General features: G+C 45.3%; 1 protein-coding gene across 4 annotated transcripts in view; it reads right to left on the minus strand.

The window, feature by feature from the left end:
* Exn (Ephexin) overlaps positions 1 to 26,118 on the minus strand; it is a 155,452-nt gene that overhangs the window by 16,021 nt on the left and 113,313 nt on the right. For all 4 annotated transcript variants that reach the window (XM_084597363.1, XM_084597364.1, XM_084597366.1 and 1 more), the window contains 3 exons: positions 21,984 to 22,125; positions 15,703 to 16,275; positions 1,667 to 2,100 (listed from right to left, as the gene is read on the minus strand). In XM_084597363.1, coding sequence (XP_084453489.1) covers positions 1,667 to 2,100; positions 15,703 to 16,275; positions 21,984 to 22,125 — 1,149 coding nt within the window. The remainder of the gene's footprint in view (positions 1 to 1,666; positions 2,101 to 15,702; positions 16,276 to 21,983; positions 22,126 to 26,118) is intronic.

Raw genomic sequence — 26,118 nt, forward strand, 5'->3', positions numbered from 1 at the left:
TTGTTTCAAGTGCTCTTCAAATGATCTTAATGATTTCTGCGTGACTACATCCTTAGTAAGGTTGTTCCAGTCAACGATGGTGCGAGGGTAGCAAGCATACTTAAAGGAATTTAACTCTTGATGTTATTGTTTTTTCGTGTCGTCTCATTGGGTAGCCTGTCGAGAAAGTGAAAATACCAGACGTGTCAATATTGTAATATCCTGTTAATAACTGAAAGATGAACTTCAACCTACAAATGCGGTACCCCTCACTTATTGACAGGAAACCACACTGTTGGAACAATTGCGTAATTGAGCTACGACCATATTTGTTTAAGATAAACCTTGCTGCTTTCCATTGCATGCGTTCTACAGTAAAATCTCAATGATACGAATCCGGTTGATACGAATTTCGAGATACGAATTCGCGAAATTCCCCGGCCAGAGCGCATTGTGTACAATGTGCAAAATTTCGAATGGTCCGGATACTCTCCCGCGCCACTACGGATGACACGAACGCGCGAACTGGGACCGCAACCTTGAGCACTACGCCCTGCCCGCACATCGTTGGCTCCACGATTGCCAGTCGCGCTGTATGTACGAATCACGAGCAGTTTGCGTTGACGCGTGGTCTGCACAGCACCGACATCACGATTTTCTGTCGGGCTCACGCCGCGGAAAGCTTTCAGCGGCGCGTGGCCCACAAACCACGGATGTCGCAACCGCCGTAGCTGGCGGCAGCATACACGCCGGGTGCGCCCGGACTGGACATCGCTGGCTCCGTGATCGCGATCCGCGAGTAGTTTGCGGCGCCACGTGGCCCGCATGTCGCCTTCCTAATTCATGCAATCGTTTTCTACGCCACAAAAGGTTTGCAGCGACGCGCAGCTGTGAGTAGTAGTCGGCAGCGCCCTGGCCGCACGGTACACATAGCGAGCAGTCTGCAGTGCCACGTGACTGGCACGTTGCCGTCTGTTGTTGTGCTGTATGCGCCGCGAGGAGTCCGTGGAGGCACGCAGCCCACTTGTCACCGATATCGTGATCGACTGTCGCGCTGTGTGCGCCGCGAGTGGCGAGCTGTGACCGCTCGACTGTAATAAACTTTTCTGGACGTAAACAGATATGCGACTGCCTTTCCTATGCTTCTGCATATTTATTTTCGTTCGTTTTGATGATATGAATGTTCGGATGATAATTTTTTCGCGACCCCGTGAGATTCGTATCACCGAGGTTCTACTGTAGTTTGTCGGTATTCGATGTGGTAAACGGGTCCCAAATTATGATGGTGGACTATGGTATTCTACGCGAGAGATTGTACGGTTGGCATAGCTGATTTTAAAGATCGGCTAAAGGAGGCCTCCTTTTAAGGCTCCTTCAGGACTCTGGATGGTGACAGCAGCTGTTGACTATTGACTATTGTAGGGGAGCACTGCTTCACTAGGGTGCTTCATAAGAACGGCCACAAGTAGTTCGGCACATTTATGCATGCGCTGGTAGGGGTCTCTTATTTTTGCTCATGATAGTACAGGCCATCCTGTGTGAAAGGGAAAATATTTAATGGCGTTCAACTGATAATCGCTGCACAAATGTCCATTAAAAGCATAATTTTGCCCTTTTTTTTCTAAACAGTGTTCCCCGGGTTTCACGATGCTCGTGCGACATTTTTGACTCAGCACAGCACACTCACTCGGACTCAGCTGCGAGCAGCATCTCGACAGTGCGGCCGGCACTATTCTGCAAAAGAGTCAGCTGGAACAGGTGGTGGCAGCAGTCAGGCAGGCGCGGGGGTAGCGCGGGTGGCTCCGGGCACGCCTGCACCATGTTGCGGGGGCAGTGGTCGAGCACCACGTAGTAGTCATCCCCCTTGCGTCGCGTCACCAGAAGTAGGTCAGTAAACAAGAATAGGTGCAGCGAGTGCCGTGCACAGCGCACCAGGCGGCCCCAGGTGCGTCGCCGGCTGTCCAGTGACACCCGCACCAGTGGACCCCGCTTGACCAGCCAGCGGCTGGACGAGATGAGCGGCACGGCACGGCACTCGCGGAACTCGAGCGCACGCGACAGGTGCAGCATCTCCTCCATGCGTGCCATCTTGCGCGCACCTTCATTGCAGTTGGCCACCACCTGCACAGGGGAAAGGCCAAGCGCTGTACTACACTGCCGGAAGAAGTGCAAAGCTATGATCAGCCTTGGGTGCTGGTGGACGAGCAAGAGGACTGCCTGTGCTGCAGCACTGCATGATGGGAGCACCCATGTGTAGGTTGAAGTAGACGAGACCGCAGTCTTAAAGAAAAAGTGACAGTTCTTTCTTGAAATGAGAAGCACTCAATGCACTGTAAGTAGTTGAGTTCCATGACCAGCATTCATACAGTGTTCTGCAACTTTATCGTACCTGTTTTGAAAAATTCTCCCGCCTCAACCGAAGTCTTATTTGTGCAGAAAGCTTGCGCATTGTTGTCTCCTTCTTTACGAAGTAAGTTTGACCATGTGCTTACTTGGTTTGGCCGTGCATAATAAGAAACCAGAACCGTCTACAATGAGACTGAGAGCAAAAGACACAAACGCCAACTTTCCGTCGAAGGGCAGCGGTGACGCCATCTAGCACCAATAAAGGAACATGCCATGCTTGCCTCAGCCCTTTTGAACTGCAGCGCTTTCCTCCAGCAATTCCATATGACGCTACAGCTGCGTTTTGCTGGAAACTCTGCGCTGGGGTTTTTTGCTCCTCAGCCTCGTCGCAGACGGTTCTGGTTTCTCATCATGCGCGGCCAAACCAAGTAAGCACCATGGTCAAGCTTACCTCGTAAAGAAAGGGACAACAACTCGCAAGCTTTGTGTTGCAGTTTCAGTGCAAATGAGCCTCCGGTTAAGGCGGGAGAATTTTTCAAAAGGGGTATGATAAAGTTGCAGAACATTGTATATAATTGCAAATCATGTGGTGGGTGATATACATGCAACGATTTCCATAGAAAAAAAAGTAAAAATATTCTGGAGCTCAATTATAGCAACACTAGATTGTAATTTTCTACTTGAAAATTCTGCATGAAGTTCATGCACAGTCTTTGTCAAAAGTGCAGAGCCCAGGGGGTCTACTTTTGAGCCAGTTCTTGCGGTTTGTAATGCATTCTCAGTGTTCCAAATCTCTTGATGGAAGATTTTTTTATCCTACCCTCTCCGATGGGAAGAACCTCCACTAATGCTAAATCAGCGCCGGCTCAGAAGCAGGCCCCCTGGGCTCTACACCTCTGTCAAAGGATGTACTTTGCTCCTGGTCTCCTTGTATGCATATATATTGTTACACGTATTTTATGTACCTTCTGGTTCGTATACCTTGCTCCAATTTTGTGGTGATGTCAAGACAACCAGATAAGACCTGCATTTGACAATTATTTTGGAAGCAGCCAATGAAAATGCTGCAATCTGAACTGCTTCATCCAGGGCTGCATGCTCATGGCACTGCAGCAAAACTCTGTCGAATTGGCAGACTCAAACGGACAGTGCAATTAAACTCATCTTATCAGAAACACCTCGAAAGGATATGCAAGAGTACAAGTTACAAGAAAACTATGATCAAAAGGGACTTGCAGCAAGGGTATAGTGATGCACTAAATTCACAACAACCTTATGCCAGTAAACCTGGAAAGAAAAGAAAAAAAAAAAAAAAGAATGGTCTGAGACTTCTTTTTCATGCTCCATCTTTTCCTCTCTTTTGCAGCGACCACAATTCCTGGTGCTCTTTTGCTTTCCCTCCAGCTCCAAGTGCTCCTTAGATATCACAATGAAAGCATGACCAACACCCTCCCCCCTCCTCCCACCTTTCTTCGCACATCACATGTACTTTGCACTTATGTGCGACACACGCATGTACACCAAGACCTGGCTATGTCGGATGCCTACCTTGCCTTACTTTTTGAAGAACCATTCTTAAAACTTTTGAAGCAAAAGCTTCACTGGAGCTAGGTGCGGTGCGTTTCACGTACACCAGGGTTTGACCTTCAGCCTTGTAGCTAGCGGCGCGCGGCATCTCGCTTCTTCTTCATACAACTTCCAAACTTCATTCGCTGTGTGTGACGTCATCGATAAGCGAAGCGCCTCACTGCGCAGTGCTCTTCAGCCGCTGAACTGCAGCGGGGAATATAAGTTGTGGAGCAGCCACTCTCTTGTGAAGCTGTATATAAAAGCTGATAATTGCGGCGAGTCCATAGTGCTATGCCATGGATGAGGCAACAACGCTTAGTATTCGCCTACAAGCCGAATCTACTCATTCTGCCAACATTGGTCGCTGTGAAGTAGCGGCACGTAGGAAAAATCAAGCTGAGAGAGCTAAACTAGCAATGGAAACTGCCAAAGAGCGAGAAGAGAGACTTGCAAAGCAATGACGCAAGGCGGTGGAGAAGAAAGTGCGTCAAGAACAATGACAAAGACACATTTCAGTCTCATCCACGACTACTGCTTTCGCTTTGCATATCCTGGCTTAGCTGGGTTAAGAAAATTTTATTTTTTTTTATCGCTTACTTCAAGCATGCCGAACCAATAGGCTGCTGTGGAATACTGTCACAATGAAAGTTCACATTAAGCAAGAGACATGCAAAACAGTTTGCATGCGGCTTGAAGAATCACAGTGGGGCATTACCCTATGATGAGTCAATGAATACCCTTCACCATAAATATGCTGAAGTGAACACAGAAATGTTTATGCACATTATTTCTTTGGAACAGGGCACAAGACAGCAGGGCAGGGTACAGTCTTGAGCAAAAATGGTATAGTACAATACTCTGTCAGTGTCGGAGCTCGGGAAAACTGCATCGAAATGCCATCTACTGACAGCGATACATGCTTGTTGATAAAATGGGGCACCGCCACGACTGTCTCGATCCTAATAGCTTTTTCTAGGCATTGCAATGCATTTTTTCTGAGTTCTGCCACCAGCTGCATATTGTGTACCACTTTTCCTCACAAATGTACATGAGTCATAACACAGAATGCACTTATACCAGCTAAATAATTTAGAATTAAATTTTGTTCTCATGCAGTTTCAGTTCTGGTTTCCAAGCGATGGCTGTGATGCCGTAGGCGCACTTTGGTCGTCGGAGATTAAAAAAAAAACACTCAGTACAATTGCTGCTCATTCATTTTAATGCGAAAGCATTTCTTGGCTCTTGAGTGGCACGGAGAGGATCTGTGGACAGAACAATATAGACAGAGCATGTCCGCAAGAACTGTCACTAAAGGAAACGTTGCTGCAGCTGGGTTTCACATCTATGCTCGAAGGAACAGATCACCCTCCTCGCCCCAGGTTAGAAAGCATCATACTATCGTTGTAGCAGCTGGTCTTGCTCGTATAAAACTGCAACACACTCTTGCGCTGTGGCACTCTTTCATTTAGCCAAGGCAATTATGCCATGCACGTAAGTCAACTGGGCGAATGTGGCCCCGGTCCGCTAATGTATTATTAGAGAATCCACCAGGTGGGGCAACAGAACTCGCAATGCTTTTGCATTACTGCACCGAAGCAGACTTAAGTTCACCCTGGAACATTTTTTTTTGTTATTTTAGCAGGTTTGCAAAAAGGGGGCGATCGCGACGCTGCGGCGCACTAAAAGCAGGCTTAACACCCATAGCAATACATAGAAGCGAAAGTTTTCAAAAGCAAATCTTTGATTTCACAGGGCACCTATGATGTAAGTTTTTGCTACAGAGCAACCATGAACACCCTAGGACAAATTGTGCAAATATGAAATGCCATTTCAAAGGTGAAATTGGGGTGTGAGTTGGGAGGCCAACCCATAGAAAAATAGTAAACACAACTCACTACAATATTGTTTCTCATTTGCAGAGCACCAGCATAAGCGGCCGGTTGTGAAATGTTGGAGAGACTTTAACCCTTTCAGGGTCGAATTTAAAAAAAAAAAACCTTTCTCAGATGGTAAAATTACTTTATTGCGGATTTTGAAAGTAAAACCAACTAAAGTCAGGGAAAAGTTGTAAAAAATATTAGGAACAGTACTTTGGAGTCAACATCGATCGACACTGTAAACGTGGGAACCTCAGGAACAAGGAGAATGAGAAAACCTTGTGAGCGTTGATGATAAACAAGCCAACAGCAGCCCCAATAAAGATGAAAATCAGTTTCCTTACCCCTGCACAGAAGCGTTCATAAAAACAGAAATCAAGTTTCACATGCCTCGGTTCTGGTTGTGATCACATTGTGAAACAGAAACCACGAAAGAAAGGACGTTGCCACAGACCTGGCCACAGGCTGCAGCAGCTAGGAATCAGTTCTGGTGCAATAAATTTCGTACGCTTCTTGTAAGTCCTAAGAGGTGGCACCACCTCCCAGTGAGCATGGATCGTCATTAGGGCACGAAATTTTTTAAACGGAGGATTGAAACCGTAACGGCAAAAATCATGCGGGACGGAAAAATTGCCGCCGTACTTGTGTGACAAAGCATGCTATGTCTTTCTGAAAGCAATATATTTTCAAAACGCCACTCAAAATGTGTCCGTTATCCAATGGGTGTTTCTTTGGATCGCGCGAGCTTCTCAGTCGTTCAGCCTGATATGCTGCCGCATGCACTCAATTAGCTCACTAATACCAGTTATTCAAGGTAGGCACCCTCGATAAAACTACCTTCAAAAAGCACTTCTCGAACGTCATGACAAGCGAACGAAAGAGAATGGCCAACTGTAGCAGACGGCGGTGCAGACGACGCTCAATTCAAGCGAAGATGGAAGGCACAGACAATGCCGGCATCTGTGAACGCAACTTGCGTGAGCCAACAGGGGATTCCGACTGTCTGCTGCTGGGCGCTGTTTGTTTATCGTGCTGTGTGAGGACTGCGTTCAGCTTAATTGTTTGCATTATTTGAGCAGCAGTATTCAGGAGGGAATGTGTGTGGCAGCATCTCGGACAACACAACAAGCTTTCACAATTGCGAGAAGCACCCCGTGGATAACAACCTTTTTAGAGTTTTGTCAGGCTTTTACAATGCACATACATTGAAGCATTTTAAATACAGATTGACATGAAAACGAGGTAGCATAATCTGTCACTTTACACTCGCTGACATTTCATTATCGCCCACGTTTATTGGCGCTCTCTGAAACTAGAAAAATTATTTTGGTAAGTTTTCCTCGCATGTGTTTCTAGGTCGTGATCACAAGTTGTACCATCAGATGTCATACTTTAACAATTCGTTTTATGATGTTCTTGGTTACTCTGCACAGAATGACGAGATCATAGGCACACTGTGAAATCAGAAAACTGCTTTAAAATCTTTTGGTTTATTGTGTTCCTATGGACGTTAGGCTTTCTTTTCACACTCAGTCTGCCCAGCCTGGCGACAGCAGCGCCATCGCATCTTGCTTTTGTCACAGATCGGTGTTGGTCTATACCTGCGAATGTTGATAGTGTGTTCCGAATAATATTACTTAAAAACAAGTTCGCAGAAACGATAACAGTGCCGTGCTACATACTACTATATGTGCTACATGCTATCGTAAGAGAAATAGGCTTCTCCTGTGTCCCTGAAGCATCATGTGTACAAATCTGTTGCAAATACAGTGTCCTTCAAGTGCCAAATATACCGATGCGCTGCATGACTGTGATAACTGCAAATCGCAACTGCATGTCGCATATTTCATGTCCATGGTATGTATATATGGAGGGCTTATAATACCTAACATTTATCGGACCAGCAGTCAGCTTCATTGAATGTGTGGTTTCGAATTCAGCACATAGCAAAAAACCAGGGACAAGAGTAACTTAAAATGGCTTCCCTATTGTTTCTGTTTTGCATATGTTTATTTTTTATTCTTGCGGTGTTGTGCTGCCCATAGGCTTCCTTTAATCTTGCATTGTTTTCTATGTTTTACAGTCCTTTTTAGTCGTTTTGTTCCATTCAAAAGTTATGACTTATACAAATTACTTTTCTTCCTTTTTGATTTTATTACCTGCCCTCGTATATGCGTTTCACTACTCATTTTAGATGCTGATCCCATCTCACGCTTGATTTAAAAGTGGCTGTTATTGCTGCACAAAATGAAGCCTGGTAGCGCAGCGCAGTCTAGGGGCCTAAAGAAAGCGAAGATTTGCAGTCGCAAAGAAAAACTTTGGTTTAGATAAGAACATTCCTTACAATAAACATGCAAATGCCCTAATGTGTGTAGTTTACATGTCACACAAGTCAGTCTCCTGGATGACTGAAGCCGTATTCAAATAAGACAAAATTACCGCATATTCATTTCAAATTCAATTAGACACCAATTCTGTCCAATTCTGACGAGGTCAAATTTTGGGTGAAGCCTACCTAAATTTGGAAGTCACCGCTGAGCTTGTCTTACTCAAATTAGGTTAGACACCAATCCTAGTCAAAATAATTTTGATGAGATCATATTTGGGGGTGGTCTAGAAGGGCCACATTTTTGGGGCAGCCCACCCAGATTTGGAGGTCCCCATGAATTGGCCAAATCAAAATAAGTTACACGTGAACTTTTGTCCAATTCTGACGAGGTCAAATTTTGGGGGTCCACGAGGCCAAATTCTGGGTGTGACTGACCCGTATGTTGAGATCCAATGAAGTTCATAACCAATCTTGGCCAAATTCTAACAACGTAAAATTCCAGGTGTTCAGAGGGCCAAAGTTTGGGGGTGGCTCAGCCAAATTTGAAGGTCTGGACTAAGTTAGTCTCACTCAGGTTAGGTTGGACACCAAATTTGGACAAAGCAGATTTCTAGGGTCTAGAGGGCCAGTTTAAGGGTGCGGAGAAATACTTTCTGTGCACACTTTCTGCAGGCACCTATTGTGAACGTTTTTTTGCACCATGAGCCAATGTACGTTCATGCTTTAAAAACTGCATGCTGACTTGACACGATACAACGGCAGCCGCCTGCGCTGCCGCCTGCCCGATGCCTTCAGAATGTACGCAGCGTCATGCTGTGGCCACCGCTGGCAGTGTACAAAGCTCGCTCACAAAAAAATACTGAAAGACTCTGGTATGAGCAAAGTAGTTTTTCTCGGCATTATACAGAGATACTGAGATGTCACTGATGCACATGCTTGCTTTCTTTTCGATAAAAAATGCCTCAATTATTTTCCTAGCTTTAGTGTCTACACTTTTTAAAAGAATCCACATACTGTAAAAATAAACACTGCTCATAAGAGCCTGACGGTAAGTCTCATTACCTTCCTTGTGTTGATGTGTGCTTTTGCTAGGAGTGTATAAATATTAAAATTTCTGAATACGAATTGAATGCAAATATAGCAAAAAAATGCCTTTGATTATTGAATCGAATGCAAGGTCAATGCAACAGTTCGCGCTACTTGGAAGAAAACGCATGCAGCTGCCTATTACCAGCGGCATCAACTCGATGATGATGATGAACAGTGTAAAGGACCCCTGAAAACTGTGTGGCAAAATATTAAAGCACAAAAAATAACATTACTCCATTGATATAGAAAGTAAATACAGTTGAACCCGGTTATATTGAACCCGGATATATCGAATTTTGGTTATATTGAACTCGCGGAATATCCCCTTGAAAATCCCATGTAAAAGTATAGGAAAGCCGCATCATATATCGACTCAATTTCACCGGTCGTTCGATATATCGAACTCCGCACCACGCACTGGAAAGTGGGCTTTCCCCAAAGACGATCGCATCACCCTTGGCCGTTTGCCGCGTGACGTTTTCAAGCCACGCGCGGAGGGAATGAGGGGACAGTTCGGCGACAGCTGGTCTGGGCAGCGCCGCGTCCATTCCCCAAAGGCGCGCATCTGCAGTTATCGTTTCCCGCGCACCAGCACATGACGTTTGCGAGCCATGTGCGTGGGTGTGCCCATTCTTTTGCCGAGCTATCTCTCTCCTTCAGCACGCGCTACGCAAGCGCCAAGCCAGCTCAGCCCGTTTTCAGACAGAAGTCGGACGCTTTAGCGTGTGTTGCGAACCCTCTGCGCGCGGCGGCTGACGCGGCTCTCTCTCTCTCTCTCTTTTTTTTTTTTGCGAGAGTCATCCATTTTTATCGGTGTGCTGTACGCACGGCGTAGCGTAAGATATGGCAGCTGCGGGCGTTAAGAAGCGGCAGGCCTTTTTCTTTTTTTTTTTGGCGGGAGTCGTTTATCCTTGCATGTATGAATCAACGAAAGCGCGCGGTCAGCTGCTGCGATCATGATGCCCGCTCCAAGTGCGGCGTGATAAATCGAACCAGGCTTGTGCAATCAAGCCATCACGGGCACTCTGCCAAGTTTGCTCCCCGTCACCGCAGGAGCTATCAAAAGATAAATGTGCCGCGACGTTATCACTGCGCAGCATCTTGGCACGCTGCCGAGAAATGAGCTGTGGATGAGAGGACCGAAACGGAGTGACGCGCGCCATCGACATGCAAGCGGAAACGCTCACGATTTCTGATTTCTGCCGCGACGACACAGAAACCTTGTTTTGAGCTGCCGCGGTGGCTCAAGCGGCGAGAGGGACGCAGTTCCAAGTATGAAAATTTTCGCTCTGTCGCTGCCGCATCGTTGCTGAGATCGCTCAATCACTTGCATGTGAGCGAGCTGGCCTTAACGCTTTTTTTTTTAAATCCTCTGGTGCAAAAGTGAAGAGTGGGTATATTATGCGAGTGGGTTGATTACGTGACAAATATGGTATCGTTTTTTCGCATCGTAAGTGCCGTCATAAGCCAATTTCTGTATAGTATCAAGATATCGATATATCGAACTATTTCGCGATCCCCTTCGAGTTCGATATATCCGGGTTCGACTGTATGATATTCACGCACAGAAATGAATGCAGGTTTCTTTTCTTGCTTAAGAAAAAACGTGTCATATTTATAATAATATTTTAACTTATTTTTGGTGACCTCTCTCGTCATTTAGTATCCGCTGCGTAGTTGCCCGAAGCTCAGACATGGCTTTCAGACTGAAGCTGTTTTACCCGTGAGGTGGGTGCGTCATCGGCCCCGGTTCAAAATTCAACGTTGCGTGCTGCCTCTTACAAGTGACTGTGTGCAACGCGGGTTATCTGTGTCAAACAGTCAGTATTTCGTTCTGCTGGTTGTGCTATAGCTTTACAGCAAAGCAAAGACTATGCGTACTAAATGAGAAACTGATTGCCGCTGCATGCATGCATTTTTGGACGATGCGACAATGCTGCGTCACCGCTAGGCGGCTCGGCCAGCTCGGCCTCCCAGGCATGTCGCAAAAGTGGCAGCTTGTACGGATGCACGTCTGCACGAAAGGAGTCTAGCTGCATCTATTTTAATTCAATGGTGAAGGTGAGATTTTACTGCCCCCAAGATGCGTGTCACATTGCGCAAAGCTAGCCTTTGGTTCCGCTCCTTTTGCTGCGTGTTTTGCTTATTGCGTCGCATTATCGCACCAATGTCCGCCGAATGTGCTTTAGCTGGTATCACAGGGATATTCCTATTGTCAATGGGATCTTTCTCATGGATATGTTAAATGCTGAAGTTGTAAATTTGCAGCCTCACATTGACAGGGCAAGATTTTAATTGTAGGGAGCGAAGCTGTATCGCAGTTATTTTCACTTCGCATACGCATTAACTTCTAAATAGTAACTCCCCATTTGAATTTCTTACCTAGCGTTACAGTTATCCCGTTCGTTTTTGCTTGTTCTTTGACACTGATATGTACTTTGCTTGTTCGCAAAATCTCTTACCCTTTTATAATCTCACCGTACCTCGTTTGCAGAACCTACACTCAGGTCATTTTGTTGTCACGAGGATAACATGAAGACCATGACAGAAAAATTAACGGTGGTTAACTTCCTACAGTTTAAGATTTGCATTGCACGTCTATGTAATTAATCGCGAGTTAACAAAGCCTGGCTTTTGGTACAGCACAGCTTCACTCATTTATGCTCTTAAAGAAATCCCTCAAGCCACGTGCTTCTTATCCATGTGCTTGCTGAATTCAATTGAAGGCCCCGTATGTTCAGTAACATGTCCAAAGAAATAAGCCCCAGAACGTGTTTGCATGACACATGGCGAAAAACTAGGCTTACAATGACGGAGCCAGAACGATGCTATGATAAGGTGGTTGAGGATGCCGTAAAATTTCAGTGAACGTAAAACTTGACAGTAGAAATCCATGTCAAGTAAAGTTGGCTGAACAGTTACGGTGTCCATTTTCCCCCCTTATCCAAGCATCGTTCTGCCTCCGTCGTCGTCGGCCTTGTTTTTCGTCCAAAAGTAAAAAAAGAAATATATATAGTAGAATCTCGTTACAAGAGACATGGTTACAAGAGACACTCGGTAATAAGAGACACTTGAAAATGGTTTGGATGGTTTTCCTATGTTTGCCATGTTAACAACATTGCATACAAGAGACATGGTTAAAAGAGAGACACTGTTACTAAGGACAACTTTTCCAGGTCCCTAAAGTAACTTCTTTACTATTTATAAAAGACACAACACAGGTACACTGATACAACGCAGCTGACTGGTACCAACTCGTATGTGCGGCAGCTTAGATTCCCTTAACTAAATTCTGTTTCATATCAGTGTCATGTTTTTGTTGCAGTTTGTCAGGAACCGAGAAGGAGGGCCTCCTCTTGACTAAGAAGAGAAAATGTCCTTAATGCTTTAGTCACACATCGAAATGCCCCTGTTGTTTCACTCACACAGGAATGTAATAACAGTGGCTAAATAAGGACATTGACTTTCCAGTCAAGAGGAGGCACTCCTTCTTGGTTCCTGGCATAGTGAAACAAAACAGGACACTGATATGGAACAAAATTTAGTTAAGGGAATCTAAACTGCTGCACATATGAGTTAGTAGGAATTCTTTGGTTACAAGAGACCTTGGTTACAAGAGACATCTTTTTCGGGTCCCTTGAGTGTCTCTTGTAACGAGGTTTTACTGTATATCAAATTCCCCGCCAATGATACGTCACTGTGATGTCACAAGCTTTTGTGACGCCACAACGTCATGTGTTTGCTTACCTGCACAGTTCGCAGGGGGCGCCAAGAAACTAAAGCCTCACTCAGAGCCGCAAGCAGGCTTCTATGGAAGTTTCACTGCCCTTACTCTTTCTACCACGTTGAATATAATCAGTGAAAAAAAAAAAAAGCAAGCACTGTTTAGCTTGTTTATTGTAGAATTCACAAGGTACTTCCAAAAAAAAAAAAAAGAAAAACAGACTAGAACTGCACTGCAAAAATTCACTACAAATTTTATACAGCAGAACCCCTTTTCTAGTAAAGTCACTGGGACCAGCAAAAATCTTTACTATATCAGTTGTTGGTGATGACATTGGTAGTTAAATAAGTACTTACTAAAAACGTCTTGTTGCTTAATGAAAAAAAACTGAAATACCTTCCATCTCAGTCTTCTCTCTTCGTGCATTTTTTTTTTCTGTTGTAAAAATTTTTCACATCTTGTGAAAGTACCTCTTACGCAGGAGGACAACTTGGCTACGAATACAACCACGTTTGATTTCATGTGAAAACCAAAGCCTTGCATGAACATGGTGTGACTTTACGCAGTTTTTATCTTTTAAAAAGCAGTAAATGATAAATGTGCGTGGCAGTCAAGTGCTGCAAGACCGCACACGCTGCACCTCCACTTTTTGCCTCCGCTGCCTCATGCTCCATGCTGCACAGTGCTAGGAATGTTCGCCCGTTTCTTCCCCTTGCCTATTTCTTGCTCCAATTTCGCCCTCCTTTACTTTCGCCGCCTTCTTTCCATGTTTGTAGATAGCTCTACTTTTTTTTTGCTATTTTAGCTACGCGCTGCGTGCTTTCCTTCACGGCTCCAAGGCCTCCGTAAAGTAGGGTTCTCCTGAACGCTGCCAAGCCTGGTGGTAAAGCCACTTAATGGAACACTAGGTGTTATTTGTCTGTTTTCAAATACAAAAAACCTTTGGCTCGCGAATTTAAAAAGCGCGCGCGGCGATCTCATATCGTGGGAGTCGCCGCCGCGGCCAGGTGCACTTTACTATAACCGATTTTTACCAAAAACGTCTTTACTATAAAGGGGGAAAAATGTACAGTCGTCTATGAAAGATGAACCAGGACTTCAGTTTCACTTTACTATGTCAGAGTTTTTGCTATATCCGAGTTTACTATAGCGGGGTTCATAGACCAGGATCCCATAGACCTTTTTTGTGCAAGAAGAACATGCGTGAAACCAAATGCAGAAAAAGTATATGACTTAACCACAAGGTCAAGTTATTGAATGGGCATGAAAAAGCTTATCGAAAACTGTTTGCATCACCGTAACTGTAACTGATGGACACCTATACGATGGTTGTCTGCATTTCAGATGATACCAACTTTTTGTTCCCGGTTTGAAGTGCCTCGCTTTGCGCACACCGTTGGCAGGGCCCTCGACATAAAAGGGAAGGTCCCCATTAACAGAACGGCTCCGTCACGTTTTGAGGACTCTTCACCCCATAGTCCACACAGTCTAGCATTGCAGAGAAGCATGCAGTGCAAATGTGGTGAATTAGAAAATTCCGGTGCATTCAGTTTCGAATAATAAAAAATTCCCATATCAGTTTTTCGAATACGAATTAAATAATAAACACATTTGGGTCATATTCAAAATATCAAATCTTCACCGAATATTCTTACACTTACCTGAGAATTTCTTTTAAAACCAAGTTTGCATGAACAATAGTCTGCTTAGTTAACAATAGTTTTGATAAATGTAGAAAGCTTCATTTTTTTGCCTGCATCTCAGGCCACAAGTGGCAATAGCGTGTGCCTAGGAAAGTGCTCCTTGGGAAAGGACTAACAAGGAGCCAGGTGCAAGATAGCCCTTTACTCATCATGAATAATGTGAAGAGTTCCCGGTACAGTCATATAGGTTTTGCTTGGTACTGCATTTACAAATGGCACACTCTCTTTAATTTGGACATTAAAGGGCCAGAAAAAGTGTTTGAATTAAGCAAAAGTTCCAATTATCGAATCGGCCTGAAAAAAAAAAAAGTGCTGTCAAAAATCGAAAAAAAAAAAAAAGTCCTTTCTTTTTTTTTTTTTTATCTGATGAACACCTGCATGATGGTTGTCTGCATTTGATATGATGCCCAAATGAGAATGCTGGTTTTTCCCAGTTTCGTCAAGTGCTTTGTTTTGTGCATACTGTCGGGAACATTGAAAAAGTACTCCAAAGTCGTATAGCTACCCTTTCCGCATTATGAACGAGTAGCAGTGCTGTCTCCACACACACAAAATGCTTTCGCGCTTTTCGAAGATGCTTCACCGCACACTCCGCTTCATGAAGCATCACACATTGCAGTAGAACTGTGCGCAGTTCCAGTGGTTTCAGCATCATTGAAGCAGTATGTGAAATAATGCAAGACATATGCGTTACCATTAGAACTGCTTGACCATCTCAAAATAAAAATAAAAGAACAGTCCATGCAGCCCCTGAAACAGTGCATTCTCAGTTCAACAACCAGTGAGCATGTTTGCTGCTATTGCCACTGCTGAGCTGCTTAATTCATTTGCAGGTGCAAGTCAGCCCAATAAAGAGTTGATTTCAGTGATAGCACGCTTGTCTGCTCTTTTGTGCCCACGGCATTGTCTCCACAACGTGATAATGTGCACCAAAATTTCCATTCCGCTTACCTTCATCAGTTTGCAATAAATCACTGAAATCCAGCGCTGATGTTCTTCACAAGCTCGCATTGTGTCGAGCTGTATTACATTTTTTTCAGGCACGATGTTACCACATATCTGCACAAGTCCAATTAATTAACCCACCTGGTTGAGTGCACCAAGAGCATCCCTGGCAGCAGTGCTGTCGGGCGCGTGCCGCAGCAGGGCGTCGGCCAAGAGGGGCAGCCGAGTGACTCGCTGCATGGGCAGCAGCAAAAATGAGTGCAGCTGCAGGCCCTGGCACTGCGGGGCGGCCTCGAGCTCGCGCAGACGCGCTGCTACGTCGGGCCGTGAAACACTCAGCTCCCGCAGCAACTTCTCTTGGTGGCCCTGGTGCGAGCAGTAGCGCACATAGGCCGCACTGTGCCGCGACACGTGCTCACGCAGCGCGTCGCACACTTGCCGCTCGCTCAGCAGTGGGTTCGCATCATCTTTCTCCCAGGCTGCCTCAAGGTGTGCCAGGAGGCCCTCACTGGCCTCCCGCAGCGAGGGCAGGCTCCCGAAAAGGGCGTCCCACTCGCGTGGTTCAAGCACGCCACGCAGTCCCGGGGCAAAGTGGTCGCACAGGAGACGTAGACTGCGCTGATACGACGCCTCGGAGGTGAGTACCTCATACAAGGCTTCCTGGTGCCGCTGCTCAGCATCTGTCAGCCGCTCCAGCACACTGCTTTCCCGAACCTGTGTGGAGGCCACACCCATTGTGCCTGAGGCCATGACAGAAAAAGGAATAGTAGAACCTCGTTGATATTGTCACGATCTAAAGAGCCTCAGACGTGCAAGTAGGCACTGTGTGGATGCAGAGCGACTGAGGCAGACCCACGAAGTGTTCTGCAAAATCTTCGAACAAGGTCAGGCCCGAGTGCTCTCCACGTGCCAACAATCACTTTGAAAGTCATTGCGGCCCAGCGCCGAGGCCGCGTGGTGCTAGGCATGTGATAATACGTTCTCAGTTCATACTATTTTCCGCTTCATACGCTCAAAATCGCGGGCAGTAAAATATCTCCCACAGAGTCGCACTGTTTTTCTCCCAGTTAATATGTTCCCGGACAACACGATTTCCCGGTTACTACATTCAAAATTTTGATGAACTGTGGCTCTATAATACCTTTTGCAATCAACTGGACATGTGCTAACGAGCGCTCACGATATGAAAAGCTTATCAGTGGCGCTCACCCATCACAGTTGCTTTTCTGCAGTGCCTAAATACAAAGGGGTGAAGCATCAAAGAAAGCCAATGAGCCAACGTACGAGGCTCCCGTTTCTACGGAAACATGACTTTATGAGAAGAAACGTGGCGGCTTCCTTGCGGCACCTAAGAGGCATAAGAGCGATAACAACAATCATTTACTTGCATACGAGCGGGCCGGGCCTGGTAGACGCAGTATGATCAAAAACACGGAGCAGTAAGCTATCGCGGCGGCTTCTTCACATGACTAGTGCAAAAGGCGAAGAACATGGAAACAACCAAGGAAGTGATCTCAGCTCGTCATTGCCTTCTACGAACCGAATTTCTTACTACATATCTTCCACGCTTAGAACAAAACAAATACGGACAGAATTCTATGAGGCAAAAAACAAAAAGAGCTGTGCATACTTCATATCTATAAATGCTAATCTACTCTTTTATGCAGTGGAAGTCTTAATTCTGAACGCCTTTGTAAGTCATTCATTGGCAGGCAGAATTAGATGCAAGGGTAGTGACCATGGCCCCCTTAACATAGGTTTTAATTTGGGACACATGAAGAAAATTCAAAAGAGAGTTTGGGTTGGTGTATGGGATGGTGTATAGCAGGATACTAGAACTCATGCGGTTAGCCTGAATTCACTTGTGGCTACCCTTGAAACAGTACTCAAGGATCACACAATTACAATGGCAGTGAACGAAGATCAGCCAGCTCATGACCTACACCTTCTACAGCTCTAGGCTCGCTAAAAACAGGTCGAAATACAGGCTGCTCGGTATCCTGGAGACGTGCAAAGAAAAACTGAGGTGAACCGAGTGATGGCACAGGCATGCAGTTATGAAAAGCAGCTGGCTCATAAGAGGTGGGAAGACTGGTGCAGTCGTTTGGGCTCAGAGGCGGCCAACAGGGCACTCTGGAGGACTTTTCGTAGCATGAAAAGGGATGACAGATCAAAGATCACGCAGAAAATATTAGACTAGCATAAAAATTCATGCAAGAGGAGTTTGCAGATCAGGCTGCAGTCCTTTTCTTCCTGAATCATGCTCAATGTCCCGCTCGTCCACCGACGAAGGACGTGGTTGATAAAACGGGGATAGCATCACCATTTACCAAATTGGAGTTGTTGGCTGCTATCGAAGAAGCAAATGGTAAAACTGCGCCTAGGTATGGTGATGTTCCTTATGAGATATTCAAGAATTTAGAAGGAGACGCAATTGACAGCCTGTTAAATGTGGTAAATGAGGTATGGCAAGGCACTCGGTGGTGGTCCCAATACCTAAGCTTGGAAAACCTCCTACAAGCCTACAATCTTTGCGGCCAATATCGTTAACACCCACAATTTATAAAAAGTGATAGCAAATTCAGCGATGAGCAGCAGCAACAAAGTGAAAAATAGTCAACTCGTTGGAAATGTGTCGCTCTCGCTGCGACAGCTCAAAAACAGGTTTTTGCGTTGCCACGGCAGAAATCATGAGCGTTTTCGCTTGCATATGAAACAGCCTACATGTCACGGCGTGTTTATCTTTTGACTATACTTTTGATAGCTCCTGGGGTGGCATGGAGCGAACTTGGCAGAGCGCCCGGGATGGCTTAATTGCACAAGCCTGGTTCGATTTATCACGCCGCGCTTAGGGCGGGCGTAGTCCACTGCCGCAGAATCATTGCAAAGCGTGATAGCTGCAAATGCCATTTGCAGCGAGCAATACTAAAGACCAGTGTCATGATCGCAGCTGACCATGTGCTTTCGTTGACTCAAAGATGCAAGGATGGATGACTGTCGCAAAAAGGAAAAAAAAAGATCTGTTGCTTCTTAACGTCTGCAGCCGCCGTAGCTTACACATGTCCAGCACGACGACATGAGATGTGCATCGCACGTCGGCCTCCGTGCAGAGGGTTCACAACACACGCTGGAGAAAGTGTCCAACATTCTGTCTGCCACAGGCTGAGCTGGCTTTTTGGCGCATGCGTAGTGTGTGCTGCTGCGAACGAAGACCGGCAAAGAGAGAGGAAGGAGAGAGAATGCTCGGCAGAAGAATGGGGACACCCTTGCGCTTCACTTTACCGCGTTTTTCCCCTCTCCCAAACACCACAGCTGCATTGTCTGTGCCTGTTCCGTACCGGCACTCACGCACATAGCTTGCGAATGTCATGTGCTCACGTGCGGCAAACAATCACCGCAGATGATCACCGCGTGCGCCTTTGGGGAAAGGGTGCGGCGCTGCCCTAGACTAGCCTTCGCCAAACTGTTCCCTCTCATTCCTTCCATACGTCACGCGGCAAACGGCAGAGGGTGATGGGATCGCCTTTGGGGAAGGCGCACTCCCAGTGCGTGGTGCGGAGTTCCGAACAACTAGTGAAATTGGAGTTTGATATACGACGCAGCTTTCCTATATCATTACAAGGGATTTTCAAGGGGATATTCCGTGAGTTCAATATAACCAAAATTCAAATTATCCGGGTACAACATATCCTGGTTCGAGTGTACAACAGGCCTAGTTCCTAACACTGACAAGGCAACAGTGGGCCGAGGAATGCAATGTGCACAATCATGGCCTTACCAAAATTTACCCCAATCTCTATTCTTCACAAGTAAGCGCAGCTGAATACACTGACAGAACTCAATGAAAAGCGAGAGGCAACAAGAAATATGAAACGAAAATATGCTATATCCATGGCATCCTTGATGCGGTGACAAGGCAAATACCAACGATGGCTGATCCCCCTCCATGGAAGTTCACGACTATTATGACTATTATGACTATTACGACAATTAAAATGACTAAGCTATATTGTAAAGATAAGCCGGCATCTCGCCCTCTGGTTGATATACTTCTTGGAACCTGTGTGCGTCGATTATAGAAAATGGTGACAGAACAGCAGGTACCAGCCTGATTTACAAAGAGCTAAACGTACATAATGAACACGAAACAGAACATCCATACCAGCTTGTGATAAAACTTTATGCGATCCGCGATGCTGTGAAGGCCATAAACAGAAGCTCACATCTATACAGACTCTTTAGCTGCCATAAATAACTGAAAAGAGTGACAGACACTATGTGTAACCCAGGAGATCCATGCACTTAATAAGGAAACAAAGATACGCTTCTACATACACTGGACACAAGATAATGCTAAGAACGTTGAGCAGAGAAAAGTTGACAACCTCACACACCAAATTCCAAACATTAATGCACCCCCAACCAGGCTACCTTTTGATGCCCGCTCTGCTGTCCCCATCCTAGCATCCTCTCTGCAGAAAAGTACACGCGCCCTCATACCGCCGTGCACTTACCGCCTCCCTCATAACTAGACTAAAGGAGGTATCTCTTACAAGGATAAGAGCTGGGCAGGCCCTTACTCCATTGGTCACGTGCCGATCGGACTTTCAAGACATAGGACCGACCACTTGCCCGAAGTGTTCTACACCAGCTGCAAAGGTCGATGTTTGCCACCTGCTGTGGACTTGTGCAGGGATAAGGGCGTCAAAGACACGGATTGATTCTCCAGGAAGTAGGACTGTCAGCAACAAGGGAGGAGGATTTCGCCAAGTAGCAAATGGACAACACTAAAAGCAAAAGCCTTCTCCAGTTTCTGGCAGAAAACGATTTACATGAATTTCTATAGTATGCCTTATGGCAAGTTAGCAAAAAAAAAAAAAAAAAAAGGTTGTTCAGCAGTTAAATTTTTTAAAATCAGGCGGTTCAGTTTATACGCTTTCTTCCCGCATTTTTTAAAGAACATATCAACGAGGTTCTACTGTATACCACGATCGCCACCTATGATCACATCTGCCACAGTAAATACTGTGTTCAGTGTTTGTATTTTCATAGTTCTAGAGACTTGGGCACGAATGTTACAAGGATGCCAAAGCTGAGACAGGCCTTCCAAAGGCCTCCTGCACAACAGCCACGGCTCACTGTCCAAAAAGTAGCCCACTTCTCAGCCCCTGGAAATAAATGCAAATATTAACACAACCAATACATTCTGCAGCCACCACAGCAAAACTGCTTGCTTAATTGTGACAAATGATTCTTAGGCCTCAGTGGCTGCTGTGTCCCACTGACTGCCCACATCAAGGAAGCTTGCTTTGCCAATAAATTTGCACTCAGCATAGGTCTGGTCCAATATTTAAACCAAGAGAAAGCACATTCTCTCATCAGACAGTAATTACTCACTGGCATCCTAAGTACAGCCATACAGCTATAAAGGAAAGCCATGCAGCATCTACAGAAACTTTGCAATAATAATAATAATAACAAAAAAAATGTCCCTCTTGATTTGGAGTTACACCCAGGAACACTGCCTCACCAGTTTAGTTGCTGTATGAAATGGGCTAACCAAGATGGTAAGCGTTGTAGAGAGCAAATTGACCAGCATCTCAAAGCGGTATGCTGGTCCTATGTTTTGGGGGGAACCCCAAAGGTGGAACAGATGTTGTTATAAGAGTAATTACTCAATAGCATCCAAACGGGCACAGTACTGTCTTGTGCTGCCTAAGCATCAGGACTAAAAGACAGCAGGTAGTTTTCAGACACAGAAGCAAGAGAACCACATGGTGTGCTGTTGCTTTGACTATGACCAAGTTGCTCTCATATGAGCAATTACTTTTATTTCCACGGTGCCAGCATGCTCAATGTGCAAATGTCACGTCAGTATCATTTTTTGTTTGTTTCAATGCTAAATAAGTAGCAGCATTTGCTGGACTCTCGCTGAGGCAGCTCACGTGTATGAAGTGATGGAGCCACCTTAACTCACAGTTTCTTTCTTGCTGCATGGATGATCCTAGTGCTGCTTTCAAGGCAATTCCATGTTTTACTCAAGCCAATATCGCAGTGGCGTAAATCGCTTACAGAATGGCACGCATTAGCTGTTCAGACCTAATCAACGCCATGATCTTTGTAGCGCATGCCGATGGAAGAGAACTACCCTTACGCAGGAGCTTTCGAAGGACTCTTTTGAAAGTAGTCTCTCTCTCATAAAATCATCAAGTTTTACCGCCCTCAGCCAAACAGTTTAGTCAGCGGCCACTATCTGCAGTGAGCCAGTGCATTGACAGAATGTACAATGTGCAACACCATATCAACTCAAGCTGTGAACAAACACAATTTGGTATGCAGAGGATCAGGCACAGCAAGCAGCCTGTGTTTGAAAATCAAGCATCATCAGAGACCAGTAAGACAAAAGCATATCTCGTGCCCACCTGTGGTAGGTCCCGCCAGAGGGTGCGCAGCCCGCCGGTCTCCTCATCACCCTCGGCCGAGCCCCACTGGCATGACCGCTGCACCACAGCACGCTGGTAGAACTGGTACAAGGGCTCCTCCTCCAGCAGCCGCTCACCCTCACTGTCAGGTATCAGACACCACACTGCCACTCAGCACGTCTACTGAAGGACGGTCCCTCCTCAACCAGCTTCTTCCCTGAAACATCTCTCTTATTCCCTGTCCCCCTTTCTACTCTTGCCCCAGCACCATCCAACCATATTGCTTATCTCCTGACATCCCCCCCCCTCCCCCAGCACATATTCTGGAACCTACTGTCCCAGCAGACTAATCTCTGCAACCTCTCCCACACAAGCATCTTGTTTCTTAGGCATCTATTATTGGCATCCAATGCGGGTGAGTGGTTCCTCCACCAATGGCCCTGCCCTGGGCTACCTGTTTACAAACCACATTATTACACAAAGGGACTATCAGCTACCTGCTGTCCACATTGCACATCATGACTCCTCGATTCAAGTTCTGCTTCAGCTCCACTGAACATTCCTCGATACAGTTTCAAGCCCTTCTGTGCATGTCCAATTTGCAGCCCTTGGGCAAGCAGTCATCATCAGCCGCACTATACCAACTGCAGGGCCTCTCCCAAATTCTGATATATTCCTATATAATCTCCCTACATTTCTTGTGGATAATCCTCATAGATTTTGAAAATATTTCCAAAATCTCAGATAATAAGATAAAGTCTAAGAATAAGATAATAATAAAACACCAACGTACAATCTGTCCACCAAGGAAAAACAGATAAAACCTAACATGTACAATGATTTCTTCAAGTCAGTTTTCACAAAAGAAAATGGCGCTCTTCCTAACCGCTGCCGCGCAACTAGGTCATGTATCGGTCCTCTCAGTATAACAGATGATGGTATTCTTAACTTGCTACTAAATTAGACACAAAGAAAACAAGTGGTCCAGGTGGCATCCCCAACCAATTTTTAAAAGATATGCAGAATGGTGCACCAAATATCTAGGTATCATCTTTCGTAGGCCTTTAGCAACATCAAGTTACCCGACAATTGGAAAAAAGCGAAGGTTCTCCCCATTCATAAATCTGGAGATACAAACTCACTGGCAACTACAGACCCATTTCGCTTACTAGTAAGTCATGTAAAATCATGGAGAACATAATCTCAAAACATGTAAAGCAATTTCTGGAGATGTGAAACTTATTATCACCCCATCAGCATGGTTTTCATCGTGGCTTATCGACTATCACTCATCTAACAGAGGTGGTGCATGACCTTGCTCTCAGTATTGACGACTACAGTCAAACAGATATCATACTACTAGACTTCTGTAAAGCATCTGACAGAGTCAGCCACAATAAAATAACACCAAAACTACAAAGCATAATTGGAGATAAAAAAGTGTTACGTTGGATCATGGATTTTTTGACCAACTACTTACAATTTGTAACTTCCGAACAAGTTCAAACAGGACCAGTTCCCGTTACATCAGGAGTATTGCAGGGACCTGTCCTAGGGCCATTACTGTTTTTAGTTTTCATCAATAATATTACCAATAATATTGACTGCAACATAAGACTTTTCACCGATGATTGTATTCTGTAAAAAACCACAGAAAATCCCACAGACCACCTTAAGCTAAACAGCGATCTTAACAAAATCGTTGAATGGTGTACCACATGGCAGATGACATTAGACATTAAAACATTCGTTTGCATGACAGTCACCACAAAAAGACAGCCATATTATATATATAACTAAAGTATAAATGGTTCAACACTTTCAAGGGTCTCAGAACATAAATACCTGGGGTTAGCTTTATTGTCTTATCTAAGATGGGACGCGCATGTCGCCAGTGTGACCGCTGATGCCTTGCGAAAACTGTTCTTCCCAAGAAGATGCCTACATTTAGCTCCTCAAAATACCAAGCTTTTGGCATTCACTATCCTTGTAAGACAGATTTTAGACTACATACTGATACCCAGCTGAAAATGAAGAAGAGATGGCCATGGCAAGAGAACGCAAATGGGAGGGTGGCAAAGGGGAAGGAAAGGTGGCAACAAAGAATCGGGTGGGCAAACATAAGATTACAAAGTCTGCAAGGATAATGCACCCACAGTTGGTACAGGACAAGAGAAGGATGTAGACGATGCTAAGAAGGATGATAATTATCACTCAACCATTCTGGCAACTGTGCAAAATTCACAGGAAGTGAATCTTATTCTCTTCAGTGATGAATTATGACCCTACCAAAAGAAGAGTTTCGAAATCTGATTGTAAGGCACCTTCCTAAACAGCTTACAAAAAAATAACCCTAGCCTGATGATTAATTATGCCATTTTTTCCAGGTCCTGCATCTCCCCATTATGACTCTACACTGCTTTCACTCGGGCTCACTTCTGCCAGACATCATTATGTGCAAATTCAGCAACTGCAGACATATGAAAAAAGAAGTGATGCATGCAAAACAGACAGATAACAGATATGCACCAGAGCCACACCCACACCCACACTTATGGCAATCGTAGAAGCTTCCGTCCTATAAATAGTGAACTTGAGCCATTTGTGGCACACTATATCCCTGCCATGACCAAAGTAGACATAGAACAAGTTGTGCAGCTTCGTTTGTGTATGCCGTGATCGATGCAAACTGCTAACAAAATGACCACATTTGTGCCTTCCTGTATACATCAAGTTTCTGCCCATGCTGATGCTTGCTCATTTTCTGCACATTATTGTGCCTCACTCCCATTTTTTCAATGACGCTTAGTTTTTCCGCCAGAAAAAAAAACTAAACAAAGAGACAAAGACAAGATAAGAAACGAAGCTTTACAGCCGGCTGCACTGCCAAGAACTGTAACGTTATAGATGTGCTACTGAGAACAAAAGTTTGCGGGACGCATCATCAGGAATCAAAGCCAATAGATCTGTTGTTAGCTGGTGTCCGGAGATGACTTTATGGTCTGAAAGTCGGACTCTCATGTAGTCACATCAGCTAGTGAAATCAAGATTGCCAAATAATATGGCGCTTGTATGCCAGATTTGCTTTTCTCGTGTCCTGGAAGCTTTTGTCCTCAGTAGCGCATCCTGTTGCTCCCAGCTCAGTACAAGTGCACAAGCGTGTACAGTGGCACTCTGTGACTGAGTGAACAGATGTGAATCAAGCAGGCCTCCAGCCACATACCTTGGCATTAATTGCCATCTGATCTGCCCAAGAACTCATTGCTCGCTCTGCTTGGCACCTACTGCGTAAAAGATGCAGTTTTTATCACAATGGTGCACATGCTAAAACAGACACACTGGGCTAGTCCCAAAGGTTGTGCTGCTCCTGCTTGCAGGCTCACCTCTGCTGCCACTGCAAGACAACAATGCCCAACCTGTGCCAAGACCACTCGATTTAAAGGCCACATCCACCCCCTTCCAAAAACACCCCCCCATTTACTCATGTCGGTGCACTGTACACACACTCAGAGTGTCATACAGGCAGGCAAATGGAAGCCGACAGCTGTGAAAAGTGCAACTAGGGCAGCCTAACCACTTAACATTTGAGGAGCACACAAACGAAGATGCAAGACTTGCACAAATGCTGTTCCTCTGTGCAGCAGAACAAGCTTTTCATAGTCGCAGAGTATCACCAATCCCATGTTATGTCAAAAGCAATAACCCTTTCTGGGTGCACAAAACCTTGCTGGCTGTTACTGCACGCAAAGAGGTGTACCAGCTGCTTTCCACCAGGATGCAAAGCACTTTTGGGTGACACTGGACTTGCATGCTGCAGTGAATGTTTTTGAAGCTTTCGCTCGCTTAAACGCTGCGAAAAACAGATTCAGGTGATGCAGTGCAACGACATGAAGCCTAGATGAGATGAGGGGACAAAACACAGCACTGTGTTTGTCCCCTCGTCTCGCCTAAGCCTCGTACTGTTGCGCTGCAACACCTGAAGCTATGTCTGACCAACCAGTTCATGTTGTACAGCAATAACAACAGTCAATGTATGTGAGGCATGGCTCACTGTGTAGCTCAGCTACTGGGAGAAATCAGAGTTTTTGCAACAACACACCAATCAGCATGATGATTAAGTAAGGGGGTCTGCATT

The sequence above is a fragment of the Amblyomma maculatum genome, chromosome 3, assembly GCF_055883805.1.
Source record: "Amblyomma maculatum isolate TAMU_Amacu chromosome 3, ASM5588380v1, whole genome shotgun sequence".
Lineage (NCBI taxonomy): Eukaryota > Metazoa > Arthropoda > Arachnida > Ixodida > Ixodidae > Amblyomma > Amblyomma maculatum.